General features: G+C 38.4%; 1 protein-coding gene across 29 annotated transcripts in view; it reads left to right on the forward strand.

Annotated features, from left to right (window-relative positions):
- Trip12 (thyroid hormone receptor interactor 12) overlaps nt 1-14,125 on the forward strand; it is a 132,974-nt gene that overhangs the window by 12,703 nt on the left and 106,146 nt on the right. For all 29 annotated transcript variants that reach the window (XM_048344583.1, XM_048344559.1, XM_048344565.1 and 26 more), the window contains exon 2: nt 8,793-8,939. In XM_048344583.1, the coding sequence (XP_048200540.1) occupies nt 8,842-8,939 (98 nt within the window). In that variant the 5' untranslated portion in view covers nt 8,793-8,841. The remainder of the gene's footprint in view (nt 1-8,792; nt 8,940-14,125) is intronic.

Below are 14,125 nucleotides of genomic sequence, written 5' to 3' on the forward strand. Positions count from 1 at the left end.
CCCACTAAAAGTAATTATATATGCTAGTATTGGGGCTTTGAACTCTGGACCTCTAGCTCTTGCTCAGCTCACCTTTTTTCTTTTTTGCTCACAGCTGCCCTGTTTGTGGCTAGCCATCTTCCACTTCTCTTTCTGGTTAATTGTAGGTAAAGTCTCAGGGATTTATCATTCCCTCCCCGCCTCACTGTGATTCTTAAATCTTACTAGATTCTTCACTCGTTAACAGTCATGTTGCCTGGCTTCCTACAGCCCTTTTTGCTCTGCTTATTTTTTGACATTGGCTCTCTCTTTGCCTGGACCAGCCTGATCTGCAATCTTTCTATTTATACTTCCTGGTATAGAGGTACACTTACTGCCGTAGTATGTATGACAGACACTCCTCACCACTCTAAGCGTTTTTCTGTTGAGAATGGAGTCTTGTGAATTTTTTGTTAGCCATGAACTGTGATCTTGATGTCAGTCTGTGTTGATAGGATGAGCATGCCACTTTTTGTTTAGCTTGGCTGTTCTCAAACCTCAGTCTTCCCAATCTCCACCTCTGAGTAAGCTAGTAGTATAGGTGTAAGCTACTGGCACCCAGAAGATTCAGTAGACTTTAACTGTGTGATCAAACCTGTTCAGTTGTCATTAGGAATATATTTTTACTTCAAAATGCTTTTAAGAAAAAATTCCTGGCTGAGAATGTGGCTTAGCAGTAGAGTGGTAGAGTGCTTGCCTAGCATGCATGAAGCCCTGGGTCCGATTCCTCAGCATCACATAAACAGAAAAGGCCAGAAGTGGCGCTGGGGCTCAAGAGTTACAGTGGTAGCCTTGAGCAAAAAGAAGCCAGGGACAGTGCTCAGGCCCTGACTCCAAGCCCCAGGACTGTCCAAAAAAAAAGAAAAGAAAGAAAAAAAATTGCTGCTTTAGCTTTATCATGACTCACCCGGAGGGTTACCAGAATAGTTGTTTTCTTTTTGTTTTGTTCATTTATCTGTCTGTGGGGAGGGTTAAGGGGAGGGGCACAGAAATAGGACAAAGGGTGAACAAATGCCACAGTAGTACCCTAGGCACTATGTTGAAAATGAACTATACAACTTGTGGGTGGGATGGGAGAATGAGGGAAGGTGTAACTGCAATCCTTCTGTACATCACCTTTATAATAACAATAGAAAAGATACTCTTTAAAAAAAAAATCTGGTCCAGCTCAATCATGACTCACCCTGAGGTTTACCAGAAAAGTCTATTAGAGGTGAAGGGATATCCTCCCCACCCCCAAAGGCAGGATTCTTTAAGAGGTGGTGGTGGTGGTGTTGTCTATGTTGAATTCCCTGGGTTTGAGCTCAGTTTGAAGCCTCTGGAGTAGTTTGGCACAGTTAAGACCTGTGCTGTATTTCTTCAGCAGTGGTAAATGGATGAAGTGAGATAGAAGGAATTTGGATAGTAAGCATTGTCTTCTGCCTGTGGTCTTTCTATTTCTTATCTCCTGCTTAATTTTTCACTTTAGTATTATTTGCTGTTCATATTCTGTCCCTAGTAGATTTAGAAATTTTGTGGCTGTGATTTTATTGAGCCATCTATATATAGTTGAGCTGCTTATTTCAGTAAAGATGGAGGAGGAAACCAACATATTGTGATGGATTGATACATATTTTAATATATTCAACAATTATGCTTGATACAATGTTTAGAGAAGAATCTTTTACAGTACTGTGTTATCACATAAAATGCTGATTTTTTTCATAAAGCTGTATATAATACTGTACAAATAAAAGTTATAAAATGAATTTGATAGGTATGAGCTATCCTTTTAAGAGTCAACATGTAAGAGACCAGGAGGCCCGAGTTCTAATAACATTAAGCTTAGATGCTCTATTACAGATGAAGTTCCTTTGAACTTTGCTTTTATTGAATGATGCTGTTTTTTAAATTTTGTTTTGTTTTTGTGTGTGGGTTCTGGGGCTTGAACTCAGGGCTTGGGCACTGTCCTTGAGCATTTGTGCTCAATACTGGTGCTCTACTTGAGCCACACCTCCAAATTGCAGCTTTTTTGCTGGTTAATTGGTAATAAGAGTAACTTTTCTGCCTGGTCTGGCTTAGAACTGCAATCCTCATATTACAGGTGTGAGCCACCAGTGCCTGGCTAATGCTTGCTTTTACAATAATCCTGGGTTTGCATGTTGTTCCTAGACAAAAGCACAGAACTGTATCTGAAAAGTAAAGCAGAAAGGATTGGGAGTGTGGCTTAAGTGATAAAGCATCTGCCTAGCAGGTTCAAGGCTCTGAATTCAAACCCTAGTACTGCCCCAAACACCTCACAAAAAACAATAGTTTTCTAAGGTTTGTCCTTGTTTGTATCTATCTTGGTCATTTTTAGTTTTTCTTGTACCTTAACACAATCCAGTTGACAAAAACTTCATTTGTGAAAAATAATTGCACTAACATTTATTTTTACTAGGCTGAAGAAAATATTCTACAGTCTTAAGGCTTTCATTGTTCAACTTAATGATTGTGTCCGTTTGAAGAAGGCTAGTAGTTGAAGGTCCTGTTCATGTGGATATGAACATGATTTCTCTCCAGTTCCTCTCATTGGTGCTAGGGATTGCACCTAGGACATAAAAGGGCTTAAACACACTGTCAGTGAATTACTCCCTTAATGTTTTGAATGTAATGACTATTTACCTGAGAAATTTTTGTTTTAAGGGTACAAAGCTTGAGAGCCTACATAGGGTGTCAAAGATCCTTTGTAATGTCTCATTATTGCCATATATGTCTGAGTGTGTGTGTATAGATATATGTGCATATATATATACACATATGTGCACACATACATATTTACCTAAGGAAAAGATGCAGTGCTTGGTTTATGAAAATACATTTGTATTTATCTTATTAAATTTGTTTTCAATAAGGGTTTTAAGACACTGCTAGCTAGTACTTCAGATTGTGCTTCACTGGGATAGAGTAGTATACTAGATACCATCTCTACTGCAGAGTTGGGTGTGATACATTAATTCTACATGATTTACATGTTATGTTACCAGAAAAATTGTGCCCATCCTGTTACAACATATATGCGCAAGAATTTCTTTTATACTGGGAATTCTTACAAGAGAACTGTGGAAAGATACAGTGTTACTGTGGTCACTCCTCAAATGGTAGAGGATAGGATTTGTTTTCTTTTGTATTTTTACCTTTGAAGGACCTGTTTTCTTTTATCTCACACTGTTAGAATTGAGAGAAAAGAATTTAAATTCTGAATTAAAGTATAGATTGACATATTTAGGTCAGGGATGGTTTACTTTATATTCATAAACTTGTTTTCATATGATAAAATCTCTATGGACATTTAATAATAAAACAAATGGCTTAACAGTGACTTTTGAGTCAGGAATGCCAGTAATCATAGTTACGCAGGAGGCTGAGACCTGTAGTAACATACCAGCCCAGGCGGAAAGTTTGCAAGACTTTGTCTCAAATTACATGACAAAGTGTTGTATGGAGGCATTACTCAGGTGGTAGAGTGCCAGCCATGAGCAGGAGATCCAAGTGAGAGCAAGGTCTTCTTCGTGCCCTGCTGCTGGGGCATACACATATAAAGAATGATTAAAAATAAAGCATGTTTCCTTTGGTTATAATACTTTAATGTTTTGTTTGGATCTGTAGGGTCTTGTTGTCTTTGTTTTGTTGCAGGCAGGCCTTAAATTCTGTTCTCAAGCCTCAGTTCTGAGGCATGTGCTGTTATCTCCCTCCCTTCTTCTTTCCCTTCCTCCTCCTCCTCTCATATGAAAGATTTCAAATATAAAAATGTAATTGTATAATGAGCTTTTGCTTAGGTTAGGCCCCCAACTAAAATACTATCAACTCATAGCTACTTTTTTTGTGTGTGTGCCAGTTCTGGGGTCTAAACTCAGGGCCTGGCACTGTCCTTTATCTTTTTCACTCAAGGTTAGCCACAGTTGTATTTCTGGCCCTTTTCTAGTTAATTGGAGCTAAAAATTTCATGGACTTTCCTGCCTGGGTTGCCTTCCAGTCATGAGTCTTAGATCTCAGCTTTCTGAGTGGATTGGATTATGTTCTTGAAGCACTCAGCCTTTATTAGAAAAAAGTATATATATTTATAATTTTCAAACAGTTATACAAAGGGATTACAATTTAACGTACATTTATGTTTACAGTGAAACAGCTGCCCCTTCCATTATTTTCCTTTTCATTCACCTACCCTTTTCCTACCACTGTTGCATAGTTTCCTAGTTCCATTTCATGACTATGCACATTTGAGTCTGAACAACTTTTTAATGTAAGACTACAAACAGGGTGGAAAGGTCAGCATGGACTTTTAGTCTGCCACATAGCAGACTACTTCCTCCCATAACAGCACATACTTCCTCCCACCTCCCATCTATATACTCATGGTCATCCCCCACACCAGTTACTTTGAAGCAAATTTCAGTTGTTAATACATTAGACTGCTTCTTCAAAAAATGAGTGCTCTTTAAAGATAGAAGCTAATATTAGGGTCACATAAATAATATTTCCTTCATATCTAAGGCTCTTTGCCAGGTGCTGGTGGCTTACACTTGTAGTCTATCTACTCTGGAGGCTCAGATCTAAGGATGATAGTTCAAAGCTAGCCCAAGCTGAAAATTCCAAGAGACTCTTACTCCAAATAACAGCACAAATTTGGAAATGCAAGTGCAGTTCAAGTGGTAGAACACCACTGTTGTGGGAGAAAGGTGAGAGTGTAAAGCCCTGAGTTCAAGCCCTAGTGTACATGCACCTCCCACAAATTGAGAATTATCTACTTAGTATTTCTATTCTCTCAGTGTCTATGCTTTCATGATGTTAATTTCTCTTCTCTCTTCATCTCTTGTCTCTCTCCACTCTTCTCTCTGTGCTTGTTGCTCCTGGGACTTGAACTCAGGGCCTGGTCTTGTCCCTGAGCTTTTGTGCTCAGTGCTAGTGCACTACTACTTGAGCTACAGTTCACACACAGAAAATGGTAGAGTGTTGTTGACATATGGTGGTTTTCTAGACTTAAAAAAAATCATATGCAAACAAATATATCTTACTCGTTAAGTCTCAGTTTAAAATACCTCTTTAAAATCTGAACCCAAACTAGCTCTTCCTTTCCTCTTCCCTTTTTCTTGCTCCATCCTGTTTTTCTCCAGTTGGATTCATTATGGTACTTGGCATAATGGGTGAAGTTAAGATTATTTCTCTATCATGGTGAAGATTGTTGATACCTGTTAAGTGACTTTGATGTTGTGTATGCCCTTGGATGTCACTGCTGTATGTATATAGACAGCTCTACCACTTTTTTAAGTCCTCCTTAATCAATGTTACAGAATTGATGCTTCGTACTTTATTAACTACTCCCTGACAGAAATGATTTGGACCATCTCTCTCTCTGTTCTTTTGGTTACTTGGTGGGGCTTGAACTCTGGGCCTGGATACTGTCCCTGAGCTCTTCAGCTCAAGGCTAGTGCTCTACCACTTGAGCCACAGTGCCACTTCCAGTTTTTGAATGGTTAATTGGAGATAAGTCTCACGGAGTTTCCTGCCTGGGCTGGCTTTGAACAGTGATCCTCAACTCTCAGCTCCTGAGTAGCTAGGATTTGTAGGTATGAGCCACCGTTGCCCAGCTCTATCTCCGTTTTTCTATTAGGACATACTACAGGGAACTGTTTTAAGTACACAGTCCTTATACATTTGTGTAAATATTTAGGTCACAGTACTAGAAAATTCTTAGAAATGTGGAGCATTGGTGGCTCACACCTGCTACTCAGGAGGCTGAGATCACAGTTTGAAGCCAGCCTGGGCAGGAAAGTCGCTGAGACTCTTGTTTCCAGTTACAGAAAAAGCTGGAAATGGTGCTGTGGCTCAAGTGGTAGAGCACTAGGAGTAAAAGGAGCTCAAGGACAGTGCCCAAACCCAGGATTCAAGCTCCAGGACTGGCAAAAAAGAAAACTGAAAATTCTTAGAATATTGATGGATTTTAAGGATATGGGTAGCAGTTTTTAAGTATGTGATCTAATAGTTATATAAAAATTGCAAAAGAATTAATGTGATAGACAAAACAGTCATAAACCCATGTCATTCCTCACACCTAGCTGAAATGAATTACTAAGTTGATTTGATATTTTCTGGATGACATACATGATCTTTTTTTTTTTTGGCCAGTCCTGGGCTTGGACTCAGGGCCTGAGCACTGTCCCTGGCTTCTTTTTGCTCAAGGCTAGCACTCTGCCACTTGAGCCACAGCGCCACTTCTGGCCATTTTCTGTATATGTGGTGCTGGGGAATCGAACCCAGGGCCTCATGTATATGAAGCAGGCACTCTTGCCAGTAGGCCATATCCCCAGCCCCTGACATACATGATCTTAAACAAAAATTTGACATTGCCTTCTTCACCTTTTGGTAACGATGTAGTCTGTATCTTTTTCCCCCCCAAAGCTTGAGTTCAAGTTACTAGCTTTTTTTCCTCCTCTGAGCCTAACTATAAACTTAATAGCTTATGTTTGAAGTTGTAGTATTGTTGATGACAGGTTACTTATACATTGTTTGGAAAAGGTTGTTTTAATCTGTGATTACTTAGTACTCTTTGGGGGGTAGGGAGGCAGTGCTGGGGCTTGAACTGGGGTCTTAAATATGCTAAGCAAATCACCCTGTCACTGAGCTATACCACCAGCCCTGGGGAAAACCTTTTTTTTAATTGTTCAAAAGCAGGCATAGGGCTTTCTTGCATAGTAGCATCTGTGATCTCATTATATAGTAGTAGAGTTTGTAGCAGTGACAAGAATATGTTGAGAATATTCTAAATTTATTGCCTCATTTTGTTCTAAAGGTCATTAAACATGAACTTGTCTATAGAGAACATCTTAATATAATCTACAAGGTGTACGTAGTGTTACATTTTCCCATGAGGGAGGGAGAGGAATTTACAAGTCATTCTTTCCTCTCAGTAGGTCTTTCCATCTTTAATAAATGATATTATATCTCCACTAGGAAGAATTTCTAAAGTACTCAGGAAGTGTTAATATAGTTGTAGAAAATGAAGTTAAGTTGAATTTTAGAGACCTTCCCTTTGAATTTTATTAGTCTTCTACCCTTTCCCCTTTGTTTCTTCATTAGTAGAATACATCTTTTAAGAGGATGCACAAAAAAATGGTAGTGAGAAGCTGATCCCTACTGATTTGCTAATTTTGGTATCCAGGAGGATGGCAGACCTGTTAAAACTAGTTTTAAAACTATTTGGGCACATGAACTAACACATGCTGACTGTGTAGTCTAATCTTAAGACTTTTAAGAAATACTAAATGCAATTAGTGCTCAAAGATTAAGATATATGAGCTATGACAGGATTTTAGGGGAATGAGTTGTTTATGTTTGAAGGTGATTAACAGGATTTTGTTGTTTTTGTTTTTTGCTTTTCTTGGTGGGCCAGTCCTGGGGCTTGAACTCAGGGCCTGAGCACTGTCCCTGGCTTCTTTTTTGCTCAAGGCTAGCACTCTGCCACTTGAGCCACAGCGCCCCTTCTGGCCATTTTCTCTATATGTGGTGCTGAGGAATCAAGCCCAGGGCTTCATGTGTATGAGGCGAGCACTCTTGCTACTAGGCCATATTCCCAGCCCTGTTTTTTTTTTTTTTTTTGAGATGCGTTTTACTAGAGATCCTAGCCTAGCCTCAAGCTCGCAGTCATCCTGCTTCCTTGTTGCTACTTTAATGTTTGACTCATGAATATATAATTCTGTTGTCATTTTTTGAAAATTTACTTTATATTTTGTATTCACCTGTTAATGTGAAATATTAAAGTGTCCCCAATTTTTTTACATCATTTTTTAAAGGTAGTATATTGTGGCTTCTTTTGTTGGTGGGTGGTGGCGAGGAGGGGAGAGTTGTCACGGGGCTTGAACTCTGGTCCTGAATCTTAAATTAAAAAAAAATAATAGCACTGATATTCAAAAGTGAAAGAAAAATACCTGGATGCTGATGGCTCATGTCTGTAATCCTAGCCGCTAGGAGGCTGAGATCTGATGAAGAATCATGGTTCAAAGCCAGCTGGACTAGAAAAGTCCATGAGACTCTTTATCTCCAAGTAAGCACCAAAAAATCCAGAAGTGGAGCCTGTGACTCAAGTGGTGGAGTGCTAGCCTTGATCAGAAAGCTCAGGGACAGCACCCATGCCTCGGGATCAGTAGCTAGGCCCCATGTTCATGCCCTAGGACATAATTTTTTTTTTTTAAAAGACTCCATTGAGTCCCTACATTTCTTATAGAAGGATCATTCATATTAAGAAAATTGTTTTGAGCTAAATTGTTTAAAAATACTTCATAATTTCTTGTTTCTGATAACTCAGTGAGATAGGTAACGGGCAGATTTTATAGAAGTAAATGAAATGTAGAGATTCACTTGTTCAAGGTAAAGCCAGAGGGGCTGGGACAGTTGCTCAGTTTCTTCTGCTTACGCCCTTTTCTCTCCCATTTCCCTAGTGAGATACTATACTTTTTTCTTTTATTAATTTATTTGATAAAGTACTAGAAATGTGGAAATAAAGACAGCTATATGTGCGTTAATTTTCTTCAAATTGAGAGTTGGACTATTCACAAAATACATAATTTGGCTAGATTTTTTACCACATGGCGTGAATGTTATTCTCCTGACTTTTTACCAAGTCAGTTGCAATTTTTAGAAGACAGTGAATTCTATCAGATTAAATTGTGTGCATATATTTTCCTCATTTTTGACACTTATTTTTTTCCTGTGTTATATATATATCTAACCAGTTCGGTTTTTGTCTTTTTTTCCTTCAGTGAATGGTAGTGTCTAGAAAGGGTATGTCCCTTCAAGAGAGAGGTGCCAATGTCCAACCGGCCTAATAACAATCCAGGGGGGTCACTGCGACGTTCACAGAGGAACACTGCCGGGGCCCAACCACAAGACGACTCAATAGGAGGAAGGTATGTATTTCATGGAATTTTTGAAAAGGAGTTGGAAAAAAAGAAAATACTTAAAAAACAATAAACATCAGTAAGGATCAAAACTTGAATGGTGATTGTGATTGGCTGGATTTCCCTAAAAATACTAAATTTTCCTAACATTCTTAAAATTACTAAAGAACCCTAATAGTATGGCTTATTAGTAAGGGTGTTTGAGCCAAGTAACTCAAAGTAATTTAAAGTGATTCCTAAATCTTTACACATACAGTGTGTTAAAAAAATAGTCATTGACTTTTTTTCCCCTTTGGTGTGGGTCTTGCTTAGTTTGAACTCAGTCAGGGCCTGGGCACTGTCACCTGATCTTTTTTGCTCAAGGCTAGTGCCCTTCCACTTGAGCCATAGCTCTACTTATGGCTTTTTTCTGGTTAACTGGAGAAGAGTCTCTAGAGAGACTTTGCTGCCCCATGGCTTCAAACCATGATTATCAGATCTCGGCCTTCTGAGTAGCTAGGATTATAGGTCTGAGCCAATAGCTAGTCATTGACTTTTTTTCAACAGCCTAATGTAGATTTATTAGCATATGATGTGTAATTGTTTTTATTCTCCAGTCTCATAACATGTTGTTAAGCCATTTTGTGTTTTTCTCTTGACTTAGTAATCTTATTGAAATAGAGCCTCATTTGTATTCAGTTTTGATATCTTTTTTTAAAATTAAATTTTATTGACAAGGTGATGTACAGAAGTGGTTCAGTTACATAATAAGTTAGTGAGTACATTTCTTGTTTTTACACCTTCCCTCATTTTTCTTTCCTTTCCCTATTTCAGATAAGCATATGTACAATATCCGTTGTACCAAAATCATAACAGTGACCACAGGGGGTCTTGCTTTTTTTTTTCTCTTCATTGTTTTAGATCGTACATGGATGCTGTCTGAATTGTGAGGGAGCCTTGACTTTGTTAGCATTAATGGTCTTAAACATGTTCTTTTGGTGCTAGTACTGGGGCCTTAATACTCTCGCTTAGCTCTTTCAGGGCTCGTGCTCTATTACTTGAGCCATAGCTCCACTTCCAGCTGTTTAGTAGTTCATTGGAAATGAGAAGGTCACAAATGTTTTTCTGCCTGTGTTGGCTTGGAACTATGATTTTCAGATCTCAGCTTCTTAAGTAGCTAGGATTGTAGGCATGAGCTATTGATCTTTTTTTTTGGGGGGGGGTGTCATTTGTGGGCCTTGAATTCAGTATAGTTACTGTTCCCTGAGCTCTTTTGCTCAAGGCTAGTACTCTATCACCTTGAGCCACAGCTCCACTTCGTTTTTGTGTGAATAAATGGATATAAGAATTTCATAGGGATTTTTCTTCCTGGGCTGGGCTCAAACCATAATCCTCAGATCTCCTATCCTAAATAGCTAAAATTACAGGTGTGAGCCACCAGTATCTGTCATAATTTATTTTGAATAGTATTTCCAAAAAGTTAGAGTTCCACAACCCCCTTAATGTGGTTCATTGCCATTGCCATATTTCTTCAATCTTTTAAAACTGCATGTATATTTCTGTATCTGTGAATGTGTATACTTATGAGTAATAAAACTTGAATATTTAGTGATAAAACTTGTACATTTAGTGTAAGCATAATGAATTGAGCTATCAATGTTTCAGTAGGAAGGTATTTTGGCATTGTTATCTTTTTTAAAAAATTAGTGTTATGTACAATTAAAAAGATTTTTACTGTAGCGTGTATTTTAAAAAATGAGCCGAGCTAAATGTATAATGGTACATTCCTGTAATCCTGTCAATTGGATGGTGGAATTTGAGGCTGGCCTTGATTATATAGTAAGATGCTGTCTCAAAAGAAACCCCACAAAACCATGAAAATTGTTCGTACACAAGAGGCCCAAGGGGTTACAATTTAACTTGTCCGACTAATTGAATTGCCCAGTGCTTCTTGATCATTCCTTCCATCATTTTCCCTTATCCCATTTTGTTCTCCTACGTACTCCTTTCAAATTTCTCGCCTGTTTATTTTTTGTCACTCATGACCTGAACACTTAGACAGCCTTTTCTGTTTATATGGTACTGAGGAATTGAATCTAGGGCTTCATGCATGCCAGGCAAGCACTCTACCACTAAGCCACATTCCCATTCCTCTCAATTTCTCTCTCTTTCTTTTGTTTCCTTTTCCATTCTCACTACGACCACCCCCCCTCGATTTAGCTTCCTGATATCCTTTTTACTGGAACCATATGTATTCCTTACATTAAAACTTGTTTGAAATATGACTTTTAAAGTTTATGTTTGACTTTATGGCAATACTGTGGTTTAATAGTAATTAGGAATATACATTTTTCTTCAAAATTTTTTATGTAGACAGGTATAATTATAGTCAGGACAAAAAAATACATATTTACCTGGGTGTTGGTGACTCATGCCTGTTGGTAATCCTAGCTACTGAGGAGGCTGAGGATCTGAGGATCACAGTGGCAAGCCAGCCCCAGCCAGGAAAGTCTGTGATACTCTTTTTTTTTTTTTTTTTTTTTTGGCCAGTCCTGGGGCTTGGACTCAGGGCCTGAGCACTGTCCCTGGCTTCTTTTTTTGCTCAAGGCTAGCACTCTGCCACTTGAGCCACAGCGCCACTTCTGGCCATTTTCTGTATATGTGGTGCTGGGGAATTGAACCCAGGGCCTCATGAATACGAGGCAGGCACTCTAGCCACTAGGCCATATCCCCAGCCCCTGTGAGACTCTTTTAACTCCAATTAATTACAGAAAAAGCCAGAAGTGGCGCTGTGGATCAAGTGGGTAGAGCACTAACATTGAGCCAAAAGGAGTTCAGGGGTGGTGCCCAAACCCAGAGTTCAAGCCTCAGGACTGAAAAAATACATAAAATAAAAAGTAAAATTACAACTTCAAAAACAAACTCTATTGGTTTAAGAATGAAAATTAAAGGGTTGTCTAAGTTTACCTTCTTACCTTGTTTTTTTTTTTTAATTCTTTTTTCTGCCAATAGAATCTCAGGGTGGGTGCGAAAGGAACGTCTAAGGCTTTCTCATTAAATCCCAGACTAACTTCTGAAACACTATAGTTTGTGGTATCTTAGTTTTTCTAATGATTTTCTATCTTGGAATGAAGAGATGGGGATTAATTGGGAGAGAACAACTCTGACTGTATTTTTATTCTCTTCACATGGTTCTTGTTGCTCAGATTTTTTTTTTTGTTTGTTTTTGCCAGTCCTGGGCCTTGAACTCAGGGCCCGAGCATTGTCCCTGGCTTCTTTTTTGCACAAGGCTAGCACTCTGCCACTTGAGCCACAGCGCCACTTGTGGCCATTTTCTATGTATGTGATACTGAGGAATCAAACCCAGGGGCTTCATTTATAAGAGGCAAACAAACACTTGCCACTAGGTCATATTCCCAGCCCCCTGTTGCTCAGATTTTTAAGTTAAAAAAAATTTCTTTTTTCTGTATGGCTTTTGCTAACTGGAACCAGTGGGCTTGAATTTGTAAAGGTATTCATATAAATACAGTGATGGAAAACAGTACTAGAGGAGTGTTTTACGTTTATTAAAAGTGTAATCTCTCTTTTTTTTACAAATGTGGTAGGTAGTCAATTTGATAAAACCAAAATAATCAGAACTGCATTTCAGACTTACTGACTACAAAGGTAGCCTCTTTTGTGTATGATGAAGGACTTAGAGACTATTCATTCAGTTAAACATATAGTAGATTTCCCTCATAATTCTTAGGGCAAAAAATACTATGGTTTCTTCTAAAGCTGCAACCTCTGTGTAATCTCCTAGTGACTATTCTCAAATCAAGGTTATTAGTCTCTTTTAAAGTTTTGGCTAGTACTGGGGCTTGAACTCTGGGCCTGTGCACTGTCCTTGAGCTCCTTTTTGCTCAAGACTCGCTCTCTACCACTTGAGTCACAGTGCCACTTCTAGCTTTTTCTGGTGGTTAATTGGAGGTGAGTCTCACAGCCTTTCCTGACTGGGCTGGCTTTGAAGCACCATCCTCAGACCTCAGCCTCCTGAGTAGCTAGGATTACAGGTGTGAGCCACCAGCACCTGGCACATTTTTTTTTCCTTCTTAAGATAGGTTCACGCAGACTGGCCTTGATTTCTAGATACTCTTCAGTCTCTTGACTTCTGGAATTACCAGCATGTACCTATCACACCTAACTTGGTTACTTACATTTTTAAAAATAACTGATATTTGTTCGTAAAATAATAAAGTAGAATCTTTGGAATAGTAAAGAAGATTAAAATGTATGCCAAAGAACTATTCATCCTCAACTGTCCAGAACTGTACTAAACATCTTATTCCTCTTCTGTTTCTCTCTTTCCCTTTCTTCTGAGTTTTTGGATGATAGCTGATCTGTTCCTCTCTTTTCTGTTCTCTTTTTCTTCTTTAGGAAAGTACTCCCACTGCTTCTCTGTTGGCTTGCTCTCAGGGATACTTCTAGCCTTTTCTACTTCTAGCACAGGTATTTGTAGGCTACTTCCTCCCCCTCCTTGGCCATGCAGTAGCATTTTCATTCTGTATATATACTTTTATCTGTTTTTCTCAAATAATGGTGGGACTGAGTTCAGCTTTATAGCAATGCTATTTTGGGATTGCTTTTGTAATATTTTCAGCATTGTTGTTACTACAAAAGCAGTTCATATGAACAATAGAAAAATTGGAAGCTTCAGAAAACTTAAAGAAAAAGATAATTTTAATCCTACTGCTCACAAAAACAACCAGGCTTCATATTTTCATATTTCTGTTTCATGCTCTTAACAGTCTTTCCTGTGTGAATGCTTCCAACATGAAAATAGAAGTGTAATTCAATATAGCAACCAGTTCTTAGATATAATTTTTGGAATTCTATAGTTTTTCCCGGAGAAAATTTTAAATGTGAAAGCTCATGATTTAGACTTGGGCTTCTAGTTTTTCTCACAAGTTTTTTGCTGCAAAAAAATAAGGCCCTGCCTATCTATTAGACTTGATCAAGATTCAGGTTTTACCAGGTTCTTGAAAATGGATTTGTAGGCTCTAAGGTTATAATTTTTTTGATGATTGGTCTGGTTACTACTTCTATACTTCATGAAGACCAATGCCCATTTCTTCAAATTCCATGATGAGAAAAATTTACAGAGTAAAGATCTTTTGGCTAAAATGAACATTTCTTTGATTACTGAAAGTCTTGCCACACCTTGCCCAATTACTTTT

The sequence above is a fragment of the Perognathus longimembris genome, chromosome 4 (assembly GCF_023159225.1).
Source record: "Perognathus longimembris pacificus isolate PPM17 chromosome 4, ASM2315922v1, whole genome shotgun sequence".
Lineage (NCBI taxonomy): Eukaryota > Metazoa > Chordata > Mammalia > Rodentia > Heteromyidae > Perognathus > Perognathus longimembris.